The following is a 21,975-nucleotide window of genomic DNA, read 5'->3' as shown; positions in this document are numbered from 1 at the left end:
GATGGTAGAAAAACACAACATGAAAAATCAAGATAACCCATTTCCTCCAGAAATGACTAACCTCATAATACTAGTCCTTGATGAAAATGACTTAGATGAAATTCATGATACAGGATAAAAAAGATTGTTTATAAATATGTTCAAACAATTCAAAGGAAACACAAATTCTAGGAGAAGACAAACATATGAATGAAATTGAGGAAATCAATTGAGTATATGAAAATAACATTGTATTAGGAAGAAGTACTGAAGAAAAATCAAACTGAAAACTGAAGCCATGATAGAAATGAGAAAAAAATATAGTAGGTTAAATAAAGTTTAGCAGAAAGCTTTATCAATATAAGCTTGAAGTTAAAGTAAAAGAACTGGATCATTCAGTCAAGATCAATGATAAATTTAAAAATATGAATGAAACATTAAAGAATTTGACATCATAAAAAGCAAAATTTATGAATTATGGGAATATATAGAGTGAGAATTTCATACCAAAGGCACATAAAATCTTTTTTAATAAAATCATAGAAAATAAGTTCAAAATCTAGGAAAAGAGAACTCTATCCAACTATAAGGCACACAAGAGACCAAATAAATGGGATCATAAAAGGAAGTACCAATATCATTCATAGTTAAAACATTGAATATACGGAACAAACATGTGTACTGACATCTTCAAGAGAGAAGGGCTGGGGCACATATAAAGGCAGGCATAAGAATCACTTCGGACTTCTCAGTCAAAACTTTTGAGACCAAGAAGGACTTGGAAAGACTTGTGAAAGGTGATAACTACCAACCCAGGTTTATATGTCCAGCACATATTTATCTTGATTTATTTATCTTGATTTATCTTGATAGAAGGACAAAGAAAACCTTTCCATGATAAGAGCAGATGAGTGTTTATGATTATCAAGGAAGTCCTACAGAACATAGTGGAGTAAATACTTTAGATTGAGGGCAAAAATAAACACATTCAAGAGGCTACTAAGGGAAATATAAAATAGGCTAACACATCTGCTAAATAAAAGATGAATAATATGAATGTATCAAACACAACAAAATGACAAGAATAAATGCTATTCCATAGTAACTTTGAATATTAATGATTGCAATTCACTTATCAAAGGACATGAAGTAGAAGAATGGACTAGAAAGAAGAATCTTGCTGTCTCCAAGATACATAATTCTTTCCATCAAAGGGGTAAACAGCATCTTATGGTAAAAGCAGGACAAAAACAGGTCTTCCAAGGAAATGAGGCCAAAAGCACACAGTGCTATCTTAATATCTCATAAAATTGGATTTAACATAGATCTCATCAGCATGTATAAAGGCCACTTCATACTGATCAAGAAACAATCTGCCAAGAGGATATAATTCTAAACAGACACACTGAGCAGAGGCCTATCAAGTTTCATAAAGCACATTCTACTAGATACCAAGACATGAATTAATTTATATATAGTCAAAGTGACTTAATACTTTACTGTCCCCATTAGATCATCCAGATCCCCTAAACAAGCAATCCTCCCCAAACACAACCAAACAAACATTAAATGATACCACAGATCAAATGTATCTTATAGGCATCTACAGAAGAGTCTGCCCAAACTCAGAAGAATACACATTCTTCCCAGAAATACGTGTAACTTTCTCTAGAATATATCACATATTAGGAACAAATCAAATTTCAGCAGATACAGAATAATTAGAATAATGTTTATTGTTTTATCAGACCACAGTGGAATAAGGTTAGAAATGAACAGCAAGAGAAATATATGGACTTATGGGACTAAATGATACCTTGTTAAATGATGGATGAATCATTGAAGAAATAAAGAAGGAATTAATAAATTTCCAGAAGTAAATGAAAATGCAGTGTACAAACTTGTAGGATATGATGAAGGCAGTCCTGAGGGGGAAGACTGTGGCTTTAAGTACAATCAAATGCCTGGAGAGATGGTTCTATAGTTAAGACTGAGACTGCTTGCTGTTCCTGAAAAGGACCAGACTGTGGTTTCCAGCAGATTACAACCATCTGTAACTCCAGTTCCAGGACATTGGGTGCCCTCTTCTGACCTCTATGGGCATTACTCATACACACAAATAATAAAATTAGTAAATGAATACTTAAAAAGAGTTCCCAAACAATCTGATGATGTACCCCAAGACAACGGAAAAGTAAAAACTAAGTAAAATTAACCCAAAGACAAAAGAAAAGATACAAATTAATAATATTAGAAACAGGAAGTGTACTATTACAACAGCTATCAAGAATTTCAGGCAGGTGTTCAAAATTTATTTTCCACTAAACTGGAAAACCTAAAATAACTGAATGTTTTTGTGGATTCATAGGACATACTACAATTAAATCAAGATGAAGGTAAATAAACAAATCTATAACAAGCAATGAGATTGAGGCAACAACTAAAAATCTCCCAACCAAAGACTGTTCCTGACCAGATGTATTCTGCACAAAATTCTACCAGGACTTTAAAACAATACTTCAAAAATTATTTCAAAGAAAAAGAAAATGAAGGGGCATTTGCAACCTTTTAAGAAACTATCATTATCCTTACATTAAAACTAGATAAAGATATAACAACAACAAAATTATAGGCTGATTTACCTGATGAACATATATGCAAAGTTTCTTAATGTAACACTTTAAAACTGAATGCATTAACACATTAAAACAGCATGATCAAATTAGTTTTATTCTAGGCATACAGTCACCTTCAACATATGGAAGTTAATAAATATGATTTTTCACATACATGAACTCAGGGAATAAATCACATGATCATCTCTGTAGTTGTAGACATAATAAAATACCTGGAGAGACTAGAAATGGTGAGAATACAACTCCACATGGTGAAATCTGCAAATGACAAACTGATAGCAATCATCATGCAAAATGCAAAAAAAAAAAAAAAAACCTTATAACAGTCCCACTATCATCAGTGACAAGATGCCCATTCCCTGCATCCCTATTCAATACACTGCTTGCAGTCTTAGTTAAAGCACTACAAAGGAAATAAAATAGGAAACAAAGAAGTCAAAGAATCCATATTGGTGGAAGCTATGATTCTACCCATGAGAGAATTGTGCAAATTTTTCATTTTAGGCAGAGTTAAACATTTTTTCAATATAGCTTTTAAAATATGTAGAATTGGCAATGTTTTTCTTGGGGACATTTTCCTTTCCAGGTGATTGGCAAGTCAGTTTGTATTGTCCCTTTTAAGGGTAAGGAGAGGGATGGACACAACATGATACAATGTATATCTTTGGGTTTTTTTCTACAGACCTCTTGACCCACAGTGATCTTTTAAATTTTAGGGCTCTTGGAACCAAATTTAACTAATTAATTAATGCCATTCTGTGCAGCTCAAAATGACACATTTCATTTCTTTGGCCAATATTTAAGAGTCCTGCATTTTTATTCATTGGCTTGATAAGCTATTGGTTGTGAAGGAGAGGTTCAGTCTTCATGTCCTCAAGTCCTGCCAGTATCTAGCAACTTAACAGTAACACTACAAATGTAGTCCTGCATACAACACACTACATGAGGGCCTTAACTTTATAGACCTATTTCTTAATAGTTTATAAGTTTATTTTGTTACTTCCCAAATACAAATAAATTTTGTTTTCTTTGTGTAGCTCTTGTTATTTAATACCCATTGGAGTTCTGACACTTAGCTCCAGTGAGGGGTCTTGTAATATATAAACTTTTATTGATGGTCTGTATAAGCCATCAAATATTTATTGCAGTCCAGTAAAGTAACTGGAAATCAGAGTTTTTAAATTTAAAAGTCCTAAAAGCAGTAACTGATGGAATGTGGAACTCATGGTATTGCTGTATTAGGAATCTCAATTGAATTGTCTCCATTGTATTAGCCCATGGGCATGTTTTTGGGAGCATTTTCTTGATTGATGATTGATTTTGGAGGGTCGAGCCCCCTGTGGGTGGCTGTTTAACAGAATTAGCTGAGAAAGTCAGAGAAAGCAAGCCAATTGGTGTTCCTCCATGGTCTCTGCTTCAATTCCTGTCCACCAAGTTCCTGATTTGAGTTCCTGTCCTAACCTTTTCTGATGGTGGACTGTAAGTGTAAGAGGAAATAAAACCTTTCCTTCTCCAGGTTGGTTTGGTCATAGTGTTTATCACAGCAAGAGAGAAACCAAACTAGAACAGCTCCAAAGAGAATGTTGGTAATTTGGGTATTTCACTTCTTATCTCCCAAATACTTTAAAGTTACATGCTTATTTGAGAATGTTTTAGTGAGTGGATAGCATTATAGTACTCCATAAAAGATGTGTATATTTCATAAATACTTAAATTTACCAATGTTTTTCTTAAAATATGATAAGACTTTTTTATACACAATATTTGTATATTTTAAGGCCTTTATTCATGTTTCTTTGTTAAGTAGTTTTACTTTGTCTTAAAATAAATGACAATTCAAATTAGTAGTATTTCTTTCAAGTATGTAACAATGTATCAGGTTTTAGGACAGCTGCTGCCTCTGTGTTGGATGATGCTATTTCTCTTGCATCTTAACATTGTCTTGAGAGCAAAAGGTTAAATATAATGTGGTAAGGAAAGAGCATTTTCACAAATTCAGATCTTCTCCTTGTGGTGTCCTATCTTGAGAGACATCTTTTAAATGTAGCAGAGTTGAACCTAAATGATCAAATAAATGTTTCTAAGGGTTATTTTAAATAACTGGAAAAATAAAAAATAAGCTCCTTTGCTATGAAATCTGCTTTCTTTCTGTAGTTGCACATCTTTTTTCCTTATGAATATAATAGAGTGTATTTTCATCCTCAAATATTATCATAACAAAATTGATGATAACAAAAATTTTTAATGACCAAAGATGTTGCTCAAAAATCCCAACTGACCCCCTGATATAGACCGTGCATTTATATTGAAAATAGAATGTGAATAGAGAATAAACCACACCCCTGGTACTTACACATATTTGAAAATTTCCTTTATAACTCTGTGACTCAGATGAGCTCTTATAGTTTTTCCTGATTAGAAAGCAGTTGGTTAGTGCTGGGAAAGATGGCTTAGTAAGTTAAAGCTCTTATCATTCAAACATGAGGATCTGAGTTTGAATCCCCCAGCACACACATAAAATAGCCAGATATATCTGAGTTCCTGTAAGTCTAGTGCTCCCATGGAAAGATGGAAGCAGTGGTAGGAGAATCCCTAGAAGCAGAGGTTCAGCCAGCTTGGACCCTGTTTCAAAACAAGATGGAAGGTGAGGACAGACTGGTAAGGTGGTCCTATGACCTTCACACTTGCACCAGGGAACAGAAATGTACCCCTTAACATGAGCACATGCATGCATATACAAAAAAATGTGTTAAGTTAGGAATATTACCATTAATATGCATCTCTTTTTATTACAGAAGAAAGTAATCAGGAAACACCACAAATGAAGAAAAGTTTGAGTGAAAAGGTTTCTCTCTATAGAGGTGACATCACGTTACTAGAGGTGGATGCAATAGTCAATGCGGGTGAGTGGGCCACTTTTCCATATTCTCTTTATTATGCCTTTAAGATTCAAAACAATTTTTATACTGTTTGTGTATAGCAATGCTACCAATCTTTTCCTTTGTGATTAAAAACATTGAGGACTTATTTTATGTATCTGATTAAGAGTCTTAAACTGCTGGAGAAGTAATGACTTGTTTTAAAGAGTTCTTCAGGAAGAATTTTTGTAGTTATATGATTACTGGTTTCATGCTTGAGTTACTGGGAAGTAATAGTTCAGCTAGCTTTTCCTTTCCTCAGAATTAAGTTCTAAAGGTACACTTAGATTGTATCAGCCAAAAGGGAAGTGTGGAGAAATTATTTCTCTGATTTGAAAACCTCAGTTGTTTGTAACTTTTTGTTTTTATTATAAAATGCATTTACTGGCATATTTTAATGTATAATTTTCTTCTTTGAATATGGAAGGGAATATGACAGCATGTTATTTATGTTGTTTTTGTCTCCTATGTATTTTCTTGTGTTGTTATATATCAAAAGATGTAACTACTGTGATTCTATAAGGATAAATATTAATAAGTGGGAATTATGACTGTGTTTTAGAAAATTAAACCCCTCTTATAGGTTGAAAGTGTCAATCCAAAGTAGGTTCTGACTTAGGTAAAGGCAGTCTTTAATCTCAGACTCTTTAATGGAAGAGGATGGTAGCCTTGGACAGCTGAAGAGAATTGAAGTAGGAAGAGTTTTTGACCCAGAAGACCTTTAAGTATCTAAAAAGATCAAACAGAAAAGAAAGTTATAAAACAAGTACAGAAATTTATTTGGGAAATTGAATGATAGGCTGAGATAGGAGCTGTTAGAGAGTGGTGGCTTTCCATTAATCACAGTGGCTCAAAATTCAAGGGTTTAGAACAAGGAGAGAAGATGGACTTCAGCTTGGTAAAATCTGTGACCTGGGTAAATGGAGACAGGATTGGAATTTGGACTGTCTGTGTTGGCCTTGGCAGAGGATACAACATGGTCACCTGTGAATTTTCTGTAAACCAAGAGGAAGAATGCTGATTTACAGTTAGTCATCATCTCCCAGGACTCAAAAGAATAGGTGGGATTTCCTGACTGCTATTGTTTTCCAGAGTGCAAGGGTCAGGTAAGTTCAGTGTTGTCTCAAGGTTACCTGTGGTGATGTCAATTCCCACAGGGTAGTAGGAAAAAGCCTTGGAGGTTAACAGAGTAAGACCTGGAAGATTCTGATTTAGCATATGGCAGAGTTCTTGGTCTCTAGCAGGTGGCTGGGTGTCTTGTGAGCTTCCTCTTCAGAATTGGATGTCAGTTGCTTTGTAAAGTACACACATTGCTAACCAGGGCTTAGTTTTCTTTCTCTTCTAATGCTTCTTTGCTTCCTTTCTCCTTTGATGTCTTCTGTTGCCTTTTGTGATGTTATTTCCTATTCAAAAAGGAGTGTGGATAGTTTCGTCTCTACCCAATGTAGCTGCCTCTTTTTGGTTTGAGTTTTACCCTTCTGTTACCTCACAGGCTCAGATCTTCCTTACATGTAGACCCTATGGGTTGTTTTTTGTGGCCTTCAGTTTCAAACGCTTTTCCTCTGGTCTATGGGGCCTATGGAGAAATCAGAGTCTTGGAAAATATCCATGAACACTGGGACTGAATTTGGTTAAATATCTCTGTGGTTAATGATTGAGCAATGATTTACTATGCCAGAATTTCTATAAATGAATGAACTTTAATTATAACATAATTAAGATTTAAAAGTTTTTATAAATGTTCCCCAACATTCCAGTATGTTTTTGAAATTTTAATTAAGCAATTCTACTTGCCTCCTTTTCTCCTTCTTAACATAATATTGAATTTACCTTGTTCACTTGGTAGTAACAGTAACTCTTTCTGGATTCTATTACTCTGTTGTTCTCCATGAAGTACATAATGGTACCCTCCTTGTTTACCCTCTCACCACACAAAGCGATGTCTTGACTTTATGCTTTTAATAGATATTCAAGACTGCCACCTCGGATCATGCTGGTGTTCAAGGGTCATGCTACTTTAGGGCTATATAGATCTGGGTGGCCTGCATTGACATCTGGGGCCATGGGGACAACTGGGCCCAGGCTGCTATCTAGGAACATGTCTGGGTCTGTGGTCCTACTACAGCTGGGGTCTGTGTTGATGCTCCTGGCCCATATTGCCACACAGATGCACAGTGTAAAGGCCACAACCTGTGACCATGTGGGTGCCTTTGTGCTGTGCTGCTACTGGGGTGAAGCTCATTTACATGGCCAGCTCTATTACCTGCAGTCATGGTATCATCCAGGCCAGGGCTGCTGCTGAGGGCCCTGTCTGGATCCATAGCTTGACAGAAGCCGTAGTCTCAGTTGATGTCTGTGGCTCCTATTACCACCATGGACAACTGGGGTCTGGTCAGCCACCTGAGACCATGTTGGTGTCTGAAGATCATGCTGCTGCCAAGGCCATACTGATTTGGGTATCCTATGTTGCTATCTGGGGTTATGGTGGCATTTGGGCCTGAGCTGCTGTTGAGGGCCATGTATAGGTCCATGGTCCTGCCGCAGCTGGGGTCTGTGATTATGTCCATGGCCTGTGTTATCACAAGGGGTTATTGAAAGCATGCTGTGCTAGCCCTAGCCTTCACTGGCCCTGAGACCTTCCCTCCAGGGGAGAGCTGACCCTCCACACTCAGGAAATATGGTCCCACCCCCCACCACAGACATGTGCTTCATCTGGGCATGTACACTAGAGCTGACCCTGTGGTCAGGGACATAGGAGAGTCTACCCTGAGGGTGTAAGAGAAAGGAAGCTGACACCGCCCACCCCACCCCCTTGCTATCTACAACAGGCAGGAGAGCTGACCCTGGGACAGGAGCATGAGAGAACTATACCTGCCCCTCACCAGCTGCAGCACACAAGCACATCGGAGAGCCCACCCTGCACCCCACCTGGGCAGCACACTAGAGCTGACCCAGTTGTCAGGGGTGCAGGTGAGCCATCCCTGAGGGTGTGAGAGGAGATCTGACCCCACCTCCCCACTAACCTTATGTACCCTCTACAGCAATGGGCCCTGCACCTCACCTGGGCAAAACAGTAGAGCCTGGCCTGGTGGTAAGAGTGTGGGGGACCTGGAATTGAGGACCCGAGAGCAAGAGAACTGGCCCTGCCCCTTGCTGTAGGCTGAATTGGGTGAGATAGCAAAGGTAGAGCTGGAGAGGTGAAAATACGAGAGAGCTGGCAGGCTGACCAACTCAGCTACTACCCAGGCCCAGAACCAGGGCTATGATTAGCCCACCCCAATATCCACCCTATCTATAAACTATTGAAACATATGAAGGGGACAAACATATGGATCCAAAACAGCAGGCTCTCCATGACACAGAACAACAGTTGAGAGAGCCAGAGGAAGACAGAGTCCCAGAGCCAGATCAATGACTAGTGACAATGAACACTTGCAAATGATGATGAGTGGACTAAAGGCTACACTGTGTGACTCAATGGGCCACACTACAGCTTCCACAACACAATGAGATTCTTTCCCTTGTTTTGTTTAGTTTTTGGTTTTTCTTTTAAAGTTTTTTTTTTTTTTGAGGGGGTGATGTTACAAGGGCAGAGGGCAAATGTGAAGGGATGGGGAGAAAAGTGGCATCAGAATGCATCATGTGAAATCCACAAAGAATCAAATCAAATAAAATCATAAAAAAAGAGATACTCAAACTGTGTATGCGTTAAATTGAACTTCATACAACTGAATTATGATACCTATAATAGTGTATTCTGCACTGGGAACTTGATAAAGTGAAGCAGTTTGGCTCTGGTTTTAAAAATATTTAATCAATCAATAAAAATATTTATTGGGTAATTTTTATTGATGTAAAACATTGTTAGAAAAACATCCATAAGTCACTATTTTGCTGCTGCTTCATTTTATCTTGCCTCTCCTTCTTTGTGTAGTTTTCTCATAAATGTTGCACAGTGTACATGATTATGATGATAAGATTCTGAAGATGAGAATCAGCTTTTATAGCCCTCTACCTCTCTGGCTGTGATGATTCTAATTTGGCTGTGTTCACATGGGCTGGCTCATCAGGTAGTTCCCATGTGGATGGGAAAGAAATACCAAATGTACAGGTAATGGCTCTATTTACAGCTCTCTGCTGTGCTGTTTGTTGGCGTAGTATGAAAGGAGAGGCACAGCTGTTACCTTTCGGGGATACAAGGCAACATGACCGAAAACTCCAGAACCACCTGCAGCAAGAGGCAGGCTTCCAGTCAAGACGGAAAAGCTGCCCCACTGTCACTTTCTGCCTGACTGCCAAAGTTCTTCCATGATCACATTAGTACATAGAAGCAACTGATTCTTACAGTTCTCAGTTAGAAGGCCCGGGCAGTCTGAGGGACCTCTGACAGTGGAACTAGGCTGTATCCCTGGTGCACAAAAGGCCTTTGAGAGCACATTCCCCATGGAGGGATACTCCCTTAACCTAGAGGCAGAAGGAAGGGCCTAGACCCTACTCCAAATGATTTGACAGATTTTGCTGATCCTTATGGTTCTGAATGGAAGGATTTGCTAGTTTAAAGTTCTTAAGTATTTGTCACCTGAGATAAGCCTCTTCTTTATTCTTCCTTCTAGGAAGCTGGACTTATGTGTGTTTTAATAAAAATAAGTTTTAATAGGTATCATATTGGCACACATTAAAAATCAGGCAGATGTAAGTTCCATGTTAGGTTTTCATACTTAGGACTGTTTTATTTTTAAATTTTATTTTGAAGTAATTATAGTAAATTGCAGGGAAAGAAAGAGTTCTATGTAACCTTCGTAAGCCTCTAGCAATGGCAGTATCATGTAACCTACAGTATGAGACCCAGGCAATTGATACTTATATATTCTTAACAGTGTTGATAAAAGTATGTTCAGTGTTGCAAAGAGACTACCACTTACTTGAAGTGTCTGGACAAAGAAACATAAAAGAGGGTATACTTGGAAGAGCAAACACACTGAGACAGGAAGTGCATCTCATCTTTATTTTAAGGAAAGTGGTGACTGCCTTTGCCCTACTGGCAGGCATCTGACCTCTCATTCTATTCAGTTGACTAGTATGAAAGAATTGGCACACCAGAAATGAAGGAGGAAGGGGAAGGTTCCCTGTTCCAAGGAGAAAAGGATTGCTCTTCCAAGCAATCTAATTCCTGTAATAGAGCAGTGGTGACCAAATTTTTACTGGTAAGGAGGAATAAAACATTTGCATAAAAGTCTTATAAGATTGGGGAGATAAGGTTTTTATTCCTTGTCCTCAACACAAGTTGTATAGTATTTGATAGGAAAAACTCATATTGACACTTCTCACAGTACTGAGGATCACATTCAGCCCTTGAACACTTAGTAAGCATTTTCAAGTGAGGTACACCATGGTCTAGGAAATTCATACTTATATACTGCTATTATTTAGACTTTAGCTTTGACCATTTTAACCTTTATTTGTAAGCATATGTGTGTGTGTAGTTTTAGTTCATGTACAGATTCATGCAACCATTACCACAATTCAGGTCCAGAACAGTTTTTATTAAGAAAAAACTCTCTTCAATGTTATGGCTTGTCTCTGAACTTTGTTATGGTTCCTGTGTTTCCAGGTTTTTAGTTTGATGCTATGCTATTGTTCTCTTGTTACTTTTGTTGCCATCAAACCTTAATCTCTATTGATTATTACTCTACTTTCTAGTTCTATAATTTTATCTTGTCACTTTTGTTGCCAAGGAAGTAAAATTACTAGAAAGTGGAGTAATAACCAATAGAGATTAAGGTTTGATGATGAAGGGAATGGAGAATTGTTGAACAAAGGAAGACAATTTTCAGATACACAGGAGTAATAGATTTTTGAGGTTTGTGGCATAGATGCATGATTGTAAGTAACAACCATGCATATTTTAAAAAACAGTGAATGCTAAATGTTTCACTGTAGAAAATGGTAAGCAAGGTTTCAGAATGTTAATTAGGTTGATTTGATAAATCTACATTTTAAACATATGGAATGTCATATAATTACTTATAAATGCCTGTAATTATTTTTCCATAAATACAATATGAATAATAAAATGTTATATAAGAGTAACAATTACATACTTCTTGTACTCTTTTGAGATTGAGTTTTCCCAATAAACAAAAGGTCCTTTAGATCTACCCATATTGTTGCATTTTCCCCGTGAATCAATAGTAGCTCATTCTTCTTTTCTCCTGTTGGTATACAGAGATTTCTATAAATCTTAGCAATTCACACATTGATGGCCATTTGGATTCTCTTCACTACTCTTTTATTAACAATAAAACTTCTATGAACTATGAATATACTCTATGGATATTCAAGTCTCTGTATGATTATAAATTTCTGTCTGAGATAAACAGCCACATGTGTTATGAAAAATGCATGTTTAATTTTGTAAAAAACTGCAATTTTCTGTAGTATCTGTATTATTTTACATTTACCCAGCAGTGTTTGAGGACTGTAGTTTATATAAATTTTTTGCTAAGATTTGGTTTAGAATTTTTTTTATTTGACTTCACTAGGTATGTAGTCGTATTTTACATCCTAATTTGCATTTTCCAAAGGGTCAATAATGTTGAATAACTTTCCATATGTACTTACTGGCATACATTTCCCTTCTTAGATGACATAGTGGATTTCAGAACAACCTTAAGATCCTTGTGAAAGTTGAACATTCTTATTTTTAAGGTTCTCTCCTAAATATCTGGTATGTATTAAAGTATAATATCCACATTATAGTTATTTAAGAGCTGGGTGACAATTGATCATTTGACATAGTTGTATGTTCTGTAGACAATTAGGGAAATGTTAAATCTGATTTTGTGGGTTTCATAGTTTGCACATCCATTATTTTCTCTGTACTCACACATTTGTTTAGGTTCTTGGGCAGCTTGTTAACACTGTGGTTATAGCATCTGTTATCAATTGCTAATATCAGCAAGATCAGGCAGGTTATGCTGTGTTTTAATCCTTAGTCTCTTCACATGTAAAGAGGGGATAATACTGGAGGCAACACTCAGAGGAAGAGCATAAACAGTATGTGAAAAGTATGTGGTTCAGTGGGTCACATAATCTGCACTTTGCTACTATAGTTATTAATGTCTGAATTTGGGGAGGATTTCACTCCTGCCTTTTTCTCTGAGAGATCTTAACACAGGAGCACCTTCCACAGTCAGCTGCCTTCCTTTGATTTCCATGTGTGCATGGATTTCTAGTGAGAAGCAGATGCTGCAGCTAGAGAAGCTGTTTTCCTCCTGAGCAATTTTCCAAACATCACATATTTGAGCATGAATTGTGCAATTACTAATTACATTAATCAGATTTGATTTCACAAAGGAGCATTTTTCTAGTGGAAAACATTCAGTATTTGCCATGAGCAAAATTCACTTTTACACCGATTACCTCATATGAATGCTTGACAACATTTGGGCTCAATTTTTCATTTGACATTTATTAAGTGCCTGTTTTGTGAACCACAAACCGAGTCCTGTAGCTGAGGTAAATACATGCTAGTTGCTATCTAGCATGGTACAGTTCTTTACTAGATCTATATCCGAAGTATGGAGGGCAAACAGTAGTGTGTAATCCAGGGAAACGGTGAGAGCATGATGTGCTCTGGAGCCACAGATGGCCCAGTGTGCAGAAAGCAGATGTAAGTAGCTTCAAGTGTCCCCATTAGGGGAAGTGGTGAGTCTGAGGAGGGAAAGATGTAGTAGATACCCACTACACAGACTCCCCTGACAGTGGTGTGAAGGATAGTTTAGGGAATGATGAACTTGAGGGGGAGACAGGAAGCAAAGATGAAACAATTTAACTTTGTAGTGAGTACTTCCACTGAGGTAAATCCAGGGCTTTTCCTTCTAGTTCACAACTATTACTGTTGTTAGCTACATCTCTGCCCTCTTTACTTGTGGGGTAACCTTAGTTTGAGTTCATTTTGATTTGGAGGAATCTCAAGAACTCAAGTCTGATGTGCCTGGGTTAGATCAGAAAAACTAGAGTCATAGTGTGTTTGCTTTTTCCCCCGTATTCCTTGGATTCTTAGTCAGTATGTGCTGCATTCTAGGATGATGCCAACCTGGCTCCCACAAAACTGCTTCCATTAAAACAATTTAATTTGTGAACTCTTTTGGCCCTTATTTTCTTTCTTTTTATTTTGATACAGTGTATGAGTGTGTGTGTGTGTGCGTGTCTGTGTGTGTGTGTGTGTGCCTGCACACACACCTCTATATGTGTAGGTACGAATACATGAGTGCATGTGCAGTCTAGAGCTTGATGCAGGCATTGCCTCTTTTGTTCTCCATCTTATGTTTTGAGATGATTGGCAATACTAACTGGCCAGCAAGCCTAGAGATTCTCCTGTTAGACCTTCCCAGTGCTAGGATTGCTGGTGCTTGCTTCTCCTCCCAGCCTTTGATGTAGGTCTGAACTCAAATCTTCCTACTTGCTCAGCAAACACTTTGGTAGCTGAGCCATCTTCCTAGTTATTGCCCTTATTTTCTTTGCATACAATACTGTTAGTCACTTCATTCTTGAATGTTAGTTTTCTTTTTGCTTCACTGACATATATTTGACAGCCTCCTTGCCCTCACACATCCATAACCTTCATTTCTTACCCAGAATATTTCAATAGAGTCCTGAATGCTTTGACTGAAATGTCATGTACTTTCCAGATGCAGACAAAATGTTCTTTTCCATGTTGTTTTTCTGTTCAGCCTGCCACCTTTAGTGTCTTATAGTTCATAAGGTTAATAGTGAACACCTTAGTGTTTCAAATGAATCTTGATTCAAACAGCCTTGCCTAGTGACTTGCTACTGAGCTGTCTCTTTTCTTCCTTTCCCCCTTATTCCTTCTCTCCACTCCTATTCCCTCCTCTCACTTCTTTATCTAGTAGTTTATAAGAATGAACGTGCCATAGCGTCTTTATCCAGTAGCTGATGGAAGTGGAAGCAGATTCACAGCTAAGCACTGAGCTGAACTCCTGGAGTCCAGTTGTAGATAGGGAGGAGTGATGAGCAAAGAGGTCAAGACCATGTTGGGAAAACTTACAGAAACAGATTACCTGAGCAAGTGGGAGCTCATAGACTCCAGACTGACAGCTGGGTAACCTGCATAACACTGGACTAGGCCCTGAACTTGGGTATCAGTTGGGAGGCTTGGGCAGTCTATGGGGCCACTAGCAGTGGAACCAGTATTTATCCCTAGTGCATGAACTGACCTTTTGGAGTCCATTCCCTGCGGAGAGGGATATTTTCTCAGCTTAGTTGCAAGGGGGAGAACCCTCTGTCCTGCCTGAAATATGTGGCATCCTTTGATGGTCCCCCATGGGAGGCCTCACCCTCTCTGAGGAGCAGATGGAGGGTTGAATGGGGAGATGACGGGTAGTCGGAGGATGGGAGAGAGAGGAAACTGGGATTGGTAAATACAATAAGATTGTTTTTAATTTAAATTAATACAATAAAGAATGTGCTTATCATTCATGCTTAGACAAATGTAAATACAAAGGAAAATCAAAGTTAAAATATTTCTGTGGGTCTTGGTAAATTCTTTTGGACTGAGAGTTGAATAGTTTGTTCTACGTTTAGAGGTAGGTTAGGTATAGTAGAGAAGATAGACTTGGATCCAAACAGATAATGATTTGTTGTATACAAAGTATATAGCAAATATTCTCTTTGGAAATAGTAATACTATGTAAAGTAAAAATTTAAAGTTATTTTTGTTTTATCGCTGTGATGAATAAATCAAAATTTTGAGGCCAAAAGTGAATTTTCAGGATCCAAAATTATGTTATTTTATTTTTTAAGACACCCTTCATAGAGTGTGGATATAGTTGTTTGTTCCATGTCTCTTTTCAGCCACAAAGTTGAGGATATGTTTACTCGCCCATTTAGCATAATTTCCTGATTTGTATTTGGACAGAGCTTTGGAGATGCATCCTTATGTATTCAGCCTCCTGCCTTCCTTCTTTCGGTCAAATCATTAAAAAAGCAACACTTTGCCCAGGAGATTAATACCCTTGCCAGACTTCTGAGGATTGTTTTCAAAGAATATTATATTCTTGTGATTATTTCTCTCTCTAAAATATGCTTCTAGTAAATTCCTGGTGATTCCAATTGCTTCCTTATTTCCGCATCATGCTGACTTCTCTGTCAGGCTTCTGCCACCATGCAGAATCTAGCTCAATTTTTTTCCCCATCTCCCAAATTCCTCTTTATAAATTATGTGTATGCCAGGGATGCTGACTGTAATCTGGGATCACAGCAAGCAGACCTGCCATTTTAATGTAGCATCACATATGATGATCTGTGGATACTGACCAGATTCAAGTACAATCTTGTGCTAAGCCTATTGACTAAATAGTTGTGGTATTGGCTAGATCTTGGGAGAAAATACAGACACCTAATTTATGTCTTGGTGTTAAGTCATGAAAGATGATTCTATCAGTTCCACAGTCACAGAAAATTACTCTGCAAGAGATATATTTTTAATTTATTTGTATATTGCTGGCTATGTAACAAAAAAAGGACAATACTCATTTCTCATGGTTAGAGATGGCTTTAGTCAAAGAGTAATGTTCGCTAGTTCAATAGTATTTAAAAAGGAAAAGTGAGGTAGGCTGATTTGTTTACTTTTCAGTTCTTGCCTCACACTCGAGCTTCCAAGGAGAAATGCATTTGCCTGAGGTTAATCATAGGTGCTTGGAGTCATATCAGTCATGATTCTATATGCCGTTTTTACTTCCTGGGTTTGGAAGCTTTGGAAACTATTCAATCATTCTTAACATATATTTTTATCAATAAGAAAAAAAAACATACTAGAAGGCCTGCTTCACAGAGACATTGTGAAAATACAAAGAGAGTAAAAATCAAGAGATAAAATGCTTCGTGCAGTATCCATTACATAGAGCTACAGTCATAAAAAAAAAAGGTAGCAGATTGCAACAAATTCTAAGTTGTTCCAGTATAATAAAAATTTAGGATTCAGAAATTGAGATAAATACCTGATAAATCCAAGGATAGCAGAGAGTTGATTGGCTGACCCTCTCTTCACATTTTCTCCAAACCACTCCGAAATGCCCCCAAAAATCCTCCCTTCTCTCCCTGTCCTCTGTAGCTGACCTCCTCAGTCCTCCAAGAACTCTATGGATAATCTCGGTTAGCCAATTGCTGACTCTGTCCTTTGATTCAAGGTGGCTTTATTGGCATAATGGAATGGCTGTACAAATAATTCTCCTGCAATAGCATATTATCCTGCTTAGTTCAAAAGCCAAAAAAAGTGACTTTTTATTGGAATGTTGCAAGGTGTTCTGGATCTTTTAAAATCTGATCCACAGGTAAGTAGGTTTGTGGTCAACTAAAAATGTTTATTCTGTGTCACAGGATTTCAGGCATTATGATATTTATTTGAGTTGTATCCAGGAGAAGCCATTAAATTCTGAAACTCTTCAATAAGAACTGTGGCTGTTATGTTTGTTTGTTTGTGTGTGTGTGTGTGTGTGTGTGTGTGTGTGTGTGTGTGTGTGTGTAGCACATGTGTACCTGATGCCAGAGAAGTAGGTGGCTTGAATTCACTGAAAGTGGAGAAGATGGTTGTAAGTCACAGTGAGGTTGTTGGGAATTGAACCCATGTCCTCTGTAAGAGAAAAAAAAAATGTTCTTATCTGCTGAGTTCTGTGATGTGTTAAACCATTATTTTCATTGTTCTCTTTCTATTTACAACCTAACATAGCTTTCCTATCTGGGCACAACACTTCTTTGTTTTTGTTGTGAAATATTATTTGAAGATGTGTTACATTTGTTTATGCTATGGAACATTTATTTAATGATGCAAAAACATGTTTTCTTTTATGTTGCATATATTTAACTCTGTGAAGCTGTATTACTGTGCTTGTCTAAAACACATGATTGGTCTAATAAAGAGCTGAGCAGTCAATAGCAAGGCAGGAGAAAGGATAGGTGGGGCTAGCAGATAGAGAATAAATTAGAGGAGAAATCTGGGAAGAGAGATCAAGGATCAAGAAGAGAAGGAGAGAACTCCAGGGGCCAGGCAGAAAGCTACACAGTAAGCGATGGCGTAAGATGTAAAAAGATAAAAATCCCAGAGGCAAAAGGTAGATGGGGTAATTTAAGCAAAGCTAGCTAGAAACAAGCCAAGCTAAGTCCAAGCATTAATTCATAAGAAAGAATAAGGCTCTGTGTGGTTTATTTAGGAGCTGGGTGGAAGGCCCCCAAAGAGTAAGAGCCTAAGAGGAGAGAGAGATGGAGAGAGAGAGAGAGAGAGAGAGAGAGAGAGAGAGAGAGATATTATAGCTCTTATAATCTTTATTGATTTTCTCTTAAGGAGTTTATAGAATCCAAATAAATGTTAAATTCCCCAAATAGTTAAAATATATTTCTTAAGAGAAAATAATTGCTATAGATAATTTATGGCTGCAATGAAGGCCCCTTCTGAGTTTTCTTTTAATCCTCACAGTCTCTGCTTTTAAGAGAGTATCTCATGGATTTAAATAGTAATGCAGTCCTTGTATTAGTCAGAATTTCTACAGGAACTGAATTGATATAAAGATTGTAAGTCCAAAAGTGGCTGACTGTACACTGGTGTGTCCAGGAATATGAGAGCCGCTCAGGCCATGAATTTCAATGTTTCAGTTGTTAGTCTCAGTCTTGTGTTGAAGGCCCAGGGATTCCTGGAGAGTTTCTGGTCTTTAGTGTACATTGGAAGACCAAAGAACCTATATGCACTGCCCAAAAGATCCTTACACTGTAGAAGTTTTCCTTCACCATTATCCTTCAGGGTTACCAACTGTGATGTGCAATGTCCACTTCTGGGTGGTGGCTGTATAGCTTGAAGAACCACCTGTAAACCATGCATGGGTCTTCTCCAACTCAGATGTCTGATGATATAGCACATCCCAGAGGTCATAAATGCATGCTTTGGAACAAAAGGAGTAATAGAGGGAATAGGAACCATAAGCAATTGGGTAACTTCCTCATGTAACTTACTTGTGCTTTCAGTACCAGAATGTGCCTGAGCATATATGTGCCACTACCATTTGACACTGGCTTGCTGGTCTGCACATCCAGCTTCTTGGCTTGTTGGATCAGAAAATACTCAGCTTATGATGGGAAGGTCAGTTGGCATGGTAACTTGGCAGCCCACTGTCAGATATTCAGTTTCCCCTAAAGCCTGATCACAGGCTGAGAGCTATCTTTCAAACAGGAAATAGTTGTCTTCAGACAATGGCAGGGCCTTGATTCAAAATCACAAGGGTCTCTACTATGATCCAACTATGGAGGGAGGCCTGTTAAAAGCTTCAAACAGCATTTCTGTTTGCCACTTCCACAATGAATACCTTTGGGAAGCTGGATTTTAGGGCCCAAGAGGCAGAGCATCCTGCACAGGAGCCTGGATATGTTTAAAAACTGTTTCCTATTCTGGACCTCCCTCAAAACTGGTATCTTTCCAAGTCACATGTGACCCAGCATAACTAAGCCACAAGAGAAATGTACTGCTTTCAGAATCTAATGGACTCACTATGCATTGTGCTTCTTTGTTGGTAGGAAAGGCCAAGTATTGCCACTTAATATTTTACCTTGTAGGAATTACCTCATCATGTTGACACCACTGGATTCCTAGAAATTTCACTAATGTAGAAAGCTCTTGACTTTTGGTTTGATTTATTTCCCATTCTTTGCTGTGAAATGCTTTAACCAATGAGTCCCTAGTGGTTGTTACTTTCTGCTCATTTGGCCCAATCAGTGTGTAATGTCATTGATACAACGAGTCTGTGGAAGAAAAAAGTGGTCAAGATTGCTGTGAACCAACTGTTGACACAGGCCTGGAGAATTAATATAGGTTTGAGATAGAACTATAAAGGTGTACTCCTACTCTTGCCAACTGAAAGCAAAATGCCTGCTGGTCCTTTTGGGAGGTTATGAAGAAAAAAAGCATTTGTGAAATCAGCAGCAGCATACTGGTTCCCAGACATGTCAGTCTGTTTAATAGGAAACCACATCTAGTATAGCATTGACAATTGAAATTACTACTTGATTAAATTTTTGAGCTGTCATCTTCCAAGATCTGTTGTCTTCTGCACAGGCCTAATAGTAGAATTATAGGAGTACGGGATGGGCACAATCACCCAGGCATCTTTTGAAAGTCACTAATTTCTATAATCCTTCCAGAGAAGTGAAGCTGATTTGAGTTCACTATTTTCTTTGGTAGAGGCAGCTCCAATTGTTCTATTTGTCCTTTCTAACAATAATAGTTCTCACTCCACAGATCAGGCAGCCAATATGGTGATTCTGCCAATTCTTAAGTGTAACAATTTCAATTTTACATTTTGGGACTGGGAAAATAACCACAGGATGAGTTCAGGGACCCATCAGGCCCACTGTGCATCGGATTTCACCTAACTTCATTGATCTTCTGACTGCATAAGCCCATACTTGAACCAGGGAGTCCTAATTCTATATGGAGTTACCTAGAATCAATACTATTCCAGAGCCATTGTGTTGTGGGATCCTAAAGCTTTATTGTTTCCTGTACTCCAATGAACAATTATGCTGGTAATGAACACACATTCCTCTGGGGAGCAGTACTTTGGGGAAGGAAAACTCCTTGGTATTTTAGGTTGGTCTTCCCTCAAGGGGACCTACTCTCCCTTTCTTTCAAGGAGTTCTTGGTCTGTAAAGTGCTCAAGTCTGCAAAAGGCATGGAGGGCTGTGATCCTCTATTATTATGATTTCAGGTATCCTTTCATGTATTTCTTTTGAAATTGTGTGTAACTGGACCCTCCCTTGTAACAATTTCAAGTAACTCAAAGTAGATTTTACTGCAATCTACAGAAGCTGTCATTATACTGGACAGTGGACAAAATGGCCAGTGCACCACTTGATGCAAATCACTGTTTTTAAAAATATTCCAAATCATATTTCTCTGTCATTCTATTACTCATTGCCCCTCAATGCTTTTTAAATTCCCACTTAATTTGTGGAAGGCTTATGTTGTTACCCTCTGGGACAGAAGGCAGGGTTTTATCCATAGATTTTGTTGGCATCAGTAGTAAGCATTTTAGTGATGTTGTCAGGAGAGTTGTGTGGAAACTGGGATTATTTGGAGGCTGAGGGGCAACTGATACTGAGTCTTTCCTAACTGGAAAACAGAGTACAAGTTAGTTTCTTTAAAAAAAAAAAAGTTTGTGTGTGGAGTGGGTTGGGGCATGTGACCCAGTGTGCATGTGGAAGCAAGGGGACAATTTGCAGAAGTTGATTCTCTCCTGCCACCTAGTGGGTTCTGGGTATGAAACTAATCAGCCTTGGTGGCAGGTACCTTTACCTACTCAGCCATATAGCCATATTGGGCAAATGTGTAGATGCACTTGTTGGTATATGCCTACGTGTGTGTGTGTGTGTGTGTGTGTGTGTGTGTGTGTGTGTGTGTGTGTAAACCAATGGCTGATGTCAAGAATCTTAAGAATCTCCCTCTATCACTTTTCTCCCTTATTTATTGAGACAGGGTCTTCCAATGAAACTCAGAGCTCATTTATAGATCTAGCCTTACTACTCATTTTGCTCTTGGGATCCACTGCCTCTGCCTTCCAAAGCCAGAAAAACAGGTGTGCCACTATGTCCACCCAGCATTTACTTGTGTTGTCAAGATTTGTACTCTGGTTCTCTTGCTTGAGGGAGTAGCACTTTAACTACACAGTCATATCTCCAGCTCCTATTATCTGGTATCTCATGAGACCTAGGAGTTGGTTGGTTAAAGCTAGGGTGCAATCTTGTTTAGAATATACCATACTTTGAACTTTAAAAAATTTTAATTTCATAATTATATAGTGAAATAAATTTGTTGTAAAGTTTTATTAATTTTCATCAATTTAACCAAAGAGGTGAATAGAACTGTCCTACTGAATAGATTCACACTCTTATTGAGAGAGTCATTTGATTATAGAGAGAATGGGTTCCTGACTGAAGAATGAGTTGGCTTTCCGTTCTATACTCTCTATCTTTTTATATAATGTCTTCTGCATATTATAAAATAGCAAGGATATCTTACCCAGATCTTATAATCCTATGTCTTCAGAATTAAGAAAAATAGATTTCTATTGGTTAAGTTATTGAGGCTCAGATACATCATTATAGCAAACCAAGAGGGTCTGAGTTGGAAATGAAGTTTTATATGAACAACTTTGCTATTGAAATGTGAAATATGATTACTGTCATTGAACAATTTTCCCAGGGGTTCTAGAGAGATGCTCCAGTAGTTAAGAGCTCTGGTTGCTTTTTCAGAAGATGTACACACACACACACACATACATACACACACACACACACACACACACACACACACACAGACAAAACACCCATACACATACATTTTTTAAAAAGGGGCAAAAATTTTTTCCCCAGGTACTTTT

At 37.9% G+C, this 21,975-nt stretch overlaps 1 protein-coding gene across 1 annotated transcript in view; it reads left to right on the top strand.

The window, feature by feature from the left end:
* Positions 1-21,975, top strand: part of Macrod2 (mono-ADP ribosylhydrolase 2) — a 1,848,725-nt gene that overhangs the window by 44,058 nt on the left and 1,782,692 nt on the right. The window contains exon 3 of the mRNA XM_051183276.1: positions 5,411-5,518. Coding sequence (XP_051039233.1) covers positions 5,411-5,518 — 108 coding nt within the window. The remainder of the gene's footprint in view (positions 1-5,410; positions 5,519-21,975) is intronic.

The sequence above is a fragment of the Phodopus roborovskii genome, unplaced genomic scaffold (assembly GCF_943737965.1).
Source record: "Phodopus roborovskii unplaced genomic scaffold, PHOROB, whole genome shotgun sequence".
In the NCBI taxonomy this organism is placed as follows: domain Eukaryota; kingdom Metazoa; phylum Chordata; class Mammalia; order Rodentia; family Cricetidae; genus Phodopus; species Phodopus roborovskii.
This window is presented reverse-complemented; position numbering and strand designations above follow the sequence as displayed.